The 6000-nt window shown below is 52.2% G+C and overlaps 1 protein-coding gene across 1 annotated transcript in view; it reads right to left on the bottom strand.

The window, feature by feature from the left end:
- Positions 1–5605, bottom strand: part of DYNC1H1 (dynein cytoplasmic 1 heavy chain 1) — a 61335-nt gene extending 55730 nt beyond the window's left edge. Inside the window, exon 1 of the mRNA XM_040256873.1 lies at positions 5185–5605. Coding sequence (XP_040112807.1) covers positions 5185–5437 — 253 coding nt within the window. The 5' untranslated portion in view covers positions 5438–5605. The remainder of the gene's footprint in view (positions 1–5184) is intronic.
- Between the last annotated feature and the right edge of the window lie 395 nt (positions 5606–6000).

A 6000-nucleotide genomic window follows, 5' to 3' on the forward strand; every position in this document is an offset into this window, starting at 1 on the left:
AGCAGGAGGCACGCCCCCTGACGTCACCCTCAGACAAGGGGGCGCCAGGCGTCCTCCACGGCGCCGTAAGACTCGGGCTGCCTCTGATGACAGGGACTGCTGGAAGTCGTCAGTGATCAGTAATGAATTAGGCTTTTCAACCCTGCTCCCCATAAACACAAGGACCACATGAAGCCTGAGGGGTCTGAGTCCCATTATGGAGAACTCAGGACCTTGTTTTGTAAACAGCCAAACAATTTAAACTTTAGCAGAAAATATTGGTATGTCTCTTCATAAATTATTACATATTCCAAAGAACAGTATTTTACTTCTGCAGAAACATTTTTTAAAAACTGTTTGGAGGAGAGAAAGATACTTACTAGCTGATTCCTAACAGGGACTGTCAATCCCGCAGTGTTAGAGACATAGACAAACAGTCTGTATGTTTCCCAGGGCATATTCCACTTGCCGTAAAGTCTGAGCCAGTTTCCTAACGATGCTACAGTCACTGGTGAATACACAACAGAATGATACGTGCTGCCTGTTAACATACGCATGGAACCGAAATACCAGCCCACAGCGCTGGGCCCGCCTCTCGAATGCCTCTGCTGCCAGCCATCCGGATACACATTACAGCGGCCTGCGGTCATCTCTCTGGTTAACTTCTGAGAGTCTATCAAAACTTCTCGAGATGTTCAAAATGTCTTTAAGCACTACTCTGTGTATCCTTCTTTTGACTGTATTTCAAACCACAAATGATTTATATCATTGCACTGTGACTCAGTGAGCAACACGCCTTGCTGAATGAAACAAGCAGGTCCACGTTCACCTCCTCTAGGGCTCACGGCGCCTCTCCCAGGTGGAGGGGGCGCGCGTGCGCAGTCTGGTGGACAGGCCAGGCCAGGCTGGCCTGCCTGTGGTCACTCCTGCGCTCACCGTCCCCTCCCAACGTTCTCCAGCCGCGGGGCAAGCCTCCGCACAGCCAAGCATCAAGGCCGCTCATCTTTGGCCAGAGTGCTTGTTGCGGGCTCCAGGTTCTCTGTACGTGCGGCCTTCTTTTCCTTTTAAAGCCCCAGCTGCCGCTAATCGCAGAGTATCGTGGTCAGTCGCGAGCACACAGATCCTCCCCCGCTTCTCCTCCCGGGGCCACTCCGGCTCTTCCCCTTTCACGTCCCTGGGACCTTCTCCGGTCATCCCCAGGTCCACGCTGTGTCCTGCGCAGAGGCTGTGACACTCTCGGGCAGAGTCCTGAGCCTCTTCACTCAACACCCCTGGGACTATGAAAGGAGGGTTAAACCGCATGTTCCCCTTGTCCCTTAGCGAAGTCCGGGCTCATTCTGACACTTCCAGAAGAATGAATAAGTCAGTAATGCCTAAGAGCCTGAACGCTTTTTAAAGCTCATACTAAGTGAAAAGAACCTTCCTATGAGGTAAATAAAGACGAACACCCCTTTTTAATGGATACCAAGGAACTGAACAGAGAACTTGTTTTTAGGTTTCAGAACCCTCCTAAACCATCCTGCTCCTAACTGGGTCTTAAAGCCTGTGGTTTCGGTTTCCTCACTCAGGACGGAGTGGGCTGGGCTACCTCGCTCCCGCTGCTTCCAGCCGGATACTCTGCAGACAAAATTTCCATTTGTTTTTAGCTTTTCAGAAAGAAGTGACGATTGGTTTTCCTCTCCCGTACACGAATGCCACTCGCCTTGAAGCACTGCCCATCCACACTCACGCCGCGGCGACTGCTGTGACGGCCCGAGGGCCGCCTGGAACAGGGAGGCCGCGGACGTCTTTCTACTCCACCGCACCTCCAGGAGGGTGAGTCCTGTAAAATCCGCCAGCTTTCTTTCCTACTCGGGCTGCTGGCCAGCTCTGCACCAACGAAGGGAGGTAAAACCGCCTCAACTATGTCTGTCAGGAAAAACTAAAATCCCAAGTTTAGGCTGAGTATGGACTAAAGGCAGCCACCGTTTTCAGTCTCATCCCAGTTAAGACACCTGAGTGGAGCACAACAGAAGCGGAGCCCCACAGCACGGGCTCCCAGCCTGGCCACAGACAAGCCCTGGGACCAGCAGCTCCACCCTGGCCACAGACAAGCCCTGTCATCGCCAGCCCCAGCAGCTGCACCCCAGAGCATCCTCACCTTCCCCCGCCTTCACCACCCAACCTCTCCTGGAGATGGAACTCAAACAAAAACGCATCAGGTAAAAAACGCTACAGAAATGTCGCTGCCGTCATAAAATGCCCATCACCTAATGATCACCTACCTGGTCATACTTTCAAAAGTATGCTATGAAGAAAACACTTTTCCACAGGGAGACTTCTCTTTTTACATCGAGGAGCCACAATTTAACCTTCCCTTTCCTACCAACTCTCCGCTATAAAAATAAAATTGATAGGAACTTCCCTGGTGGGGCAGTGGTTAGGACTCAGCGCCCCAACTGCAGGGGTATGGGCTCAGTCCTGACTGGGGAACTAAGGTGCTGCAAACTGCACGGGGCAGCCCCCGAAACAAACTGTTAAACTCACCACCTTTATTCTACACAGCAAGGAGTGCTGTACTTTACCAAAAAAGTTTAAAGCTAAAGGCAGCAGTCAAAAAAAAAGAGAAAGAAACAGGCCGATCTTCAGTACAAAAAATGCTTTTATATTCAATTATGTGTTTAGAAAACTCTTTCCATAAAAAAAGGGGGGCATGTGAGGGGAAGATAAAGTAAAAGTAAATAAATTCATTGAATAAATGATATGACTTCAATGTAGGTGGTGGTCTTTATTCAGTTTAAACCACTCAGATTTGTTCTCAATATTATAATGGAAGCCTACTTTTCCACCGTAAATAACTACTGGATGTTCATATTTGCTTAAAGGAGCAAATGGCAACACTAACTCAAAAAAAACACCCGGAAGACAGTCTTTCTACTAAGTGACCTGGGCCTAGGCTTGTGTCTAAATTATGCCAATGCAGCCAGGATGCTAATTAGACTTATGGGACCACATAATTTTTCCTCAGATTTCTGTAAGTGAAAAATAAGTTACAGACTGATTGAATTATGAGAAATACTTATGGGACTTTTATAAATACATGAATGAGGTAGGATTTCAATTTTAGACAGTCTCATTCCTTAGTCAGTGTTCAAAAGTGCAAGTCATTATGGAGCCAAGATTCGGATGCCTGGATCCTGAAAGGAGAAAATGTTCCATCAGGAAAACAGAGGTATTTGCACCAGAAAGCATACGACAGAAATAGGGTTATCCTCCAACAATTTTAGCAAAGTTCAGTCCTAAGTAAGATGTTGAGTAAACTGAACCACCAAAGAGAACCCTAGAAGCAAAGAACAAAACTTATTTTCCGTAAAAAGAAACTGAGACCTAACGTAGAAATCACTGATTTCAAAACACAAACAGTGCAATGAAAATATGATCAAGATAGCTAAGGTCAAGCCACTCAAAATACAGTAACGACACAGATTAAAATGTATTTTAATAAAAGAATGTATGTTCACTGAAAACCACCACAAAGACAGACACCAAAAGCCTGACTGTGGTCATATCTAGGTCGAAGGATTCCAGGTGATTTTAATTATCTGTTTAATTTTCTATTGAGATCATATACTTTAAAAGAAAAAAAAAAAAGAAATGAGTTCAAAAAAAGTTTTTCAAACAGTGTTGGTTTCCATGTGAGAAAACAATCTCAAACAGAAAAGAAAACCCTAAACAACATTAATATTCATATGACATAAAATATGCCTGGATGGCTTATTGGCTTTTAACATTCTCTGTGGATCTAAGAAAAATTCTCTTTCCTCCTAGCTGACCTTCCTGCAGAGACCAATGCTACAATGAAGCATCTCCTGAGAAAGGAAAGTCTTTGAAAGAAACAAATTATCTGAAACAAATATAAGTCTGGGGGGAGGGGGCAGGGAACAGGACCATGAGGCAGACAGCACAGCTTTTTGAGATTACAAGAAGCTTGTCCCCCAGCACTTCCAGACAACGCCCCATCCTCAGTACTAAGCTATAATTATTTACCTGGTCCTCATTCTCTTGGTTCCTGGATGCACCCGGCCACACCCATACTGAACTGTCAAGACCCGCGGGCCACTGGCTACAAAAGGTCTCAAAGCATCCAGGGGAAATCCTCGTGGAAGGCTAGCTCCCCTCCCAAGAGGAGTCCAGCCCTGCTTCACTGTTGGAGGAGACCGCTGGAATATGCAAACCTATTTGCCCCATCCCTCTACTGCGTGCTTAACCTGTTTCAGTATACCTGCTGCCAAAGCAAGCACAGTGCCTAACCCGAATCTTATCCTTTGAAGATGGTCAAACGTGCCCAACAGCCATAAGATGTTAGGGAAAAACCCGAAGGAAGTTTCTGACCAACCCAATAGACTCAAAGACCGCTGAACCATCGTTAGGATCATCTCAAAAGAAAGTGAAGTCACTCAGTCGTATCCGACTCTTTGTGGCCCTGTGGACTGTAACCTGCCAGACTCCTCTGTCCATGGGTTTTCCCAGGCAAGAATACTGGAGTGGGTTGCCATTCCCTTCTCCAGAGGATCGTCCCCACCCAGGGCCTGAACCCGGGTCTCCCGCATTGCAGGCAGACGCTTTACTGTCTGAGGCACCAGGGAGCATTCCACAAATACAAGGTATGTCTGAATGAAAGCAAACGGACTGGAAACTTGAGACGCTGGGTCCAGTCTCGGGAGGATTAGCTGGTGTGACCTTGGACCAGTCGTTTCAGCTGGGCTTCAAGTTTTCTCGAGTATGAAGTCGGGGGAGATGCACCTCGCCTCGGCAGGGGACAGCACGAGGTCCAAGAGGCCGAGCTGCGTGCGCTGTCCAACCCAGCACACGGGAAGCCCCGCGGGGCAAGCGAAGCGGCCACGGTCCCTGCCCGGGCCTCCGTACGTGGAGCGGGGGTCCGCCGGGCCCTCCCCCTACATCCTGGCGACCGAGGGGGCCACAATCCAGGCCGGCCTGCCGGGATCCCTCCCGAGGCCGGCCCGGCCTGGACACAAACCGAAACCGAAGAGCTCATGTGACAGCGGAGGCCGGGATGCGGCCTCCGCCCGCGCTCAGCCCGGGAGACGCCGTCTCCACCCAACTCGGCCATCTTGAGAGGCCGAGCAGACAAAGCGAGCCCATTGTCCCCGCGGGTCTCCGTCCCCGGGGGGGGGGGGGCGCCCCCGGCGGCTGCGGGCCCCGCACCTTTGAGCGTGGAGCGCTCCACCAGGACCGTGTGCACCTGCGGATCCGAGAGGAACTTGCGCATCTGCTCCAGGGCGCTCTTCTCCTCCAGCGCCGCCTCGAGCGCGGCCGGGGCCTCGCCGCCGTCCTCCAGCAGCAGCGGCACCAGCTTGCGCAGGTGCTTCTGCAGCACCGACACGTCGGCCACGTTCTGCACCGCCGACACCTCCAGGCCGGCCGAGCCGTCCTCGCCGCCGCCCCCGGGCTCCGACATGGCGCCGCGCTCGGGACCCGCGCGCAGCGCTGAGGAGGCGGCCGCGACTCAGCGAGAGGGCGAGCTAGCGAGCCGGCGCGCGAGAGAAACGGGCGACGCGGGCCGATCGTCCGCTACCCGCGGCCGACTGAGGGAGAGCGGGAGCCGGCTCCGCCCTAAAGGCCACCGCCCGCCGTCCCCGCCCCGCCCGCCGCGGCCACGCCTCGTGCGCCGCCTACGTCACGGCGTCGCGCGCCCGCCCGCCGCAACCACTGGCGCCTCGCGCGGCGCCTAGGTCATGGCGTCGCGCAGGCGACCTCGGCGGCGCCACCGCGCGGCCTTCTGGGACTCGTAGTTCCAGCGCTGGGCGGAGCCCCCGCCGTCCCCGCACCTCAAGCCCTGAAGGTGGGAACTTGGTGGGGCGCGGGGCGGGGTGGTCAGGGACTCCGTTTTGTCTTGTTCACTGCTGCGGCCTCAGCGAGCAGCACAGAGCCTGAGACCCTACAACAATGTTGTATGGATGAATGGATGAATGAGTGCGTAAATGAATGGTGTTAACCAGGTAACGCGTTTAGAGCACTTAT

Source organism: Oryx dammah, unplaced genomic scaffold, assembly GCF_014754425.2.
Source record: "Oryx dammah isolate SB20612 unplaced genomic scaffold, SCBI_Odam_1.1 HiC_scaffold_16, whole genome shotgun sequence".
Lineage (NCBI taxonomy): Eukaryota > Metazoa > Chordata > Mammalia > Artiodactyla > Bovidae > Oryx > Oryx dammah.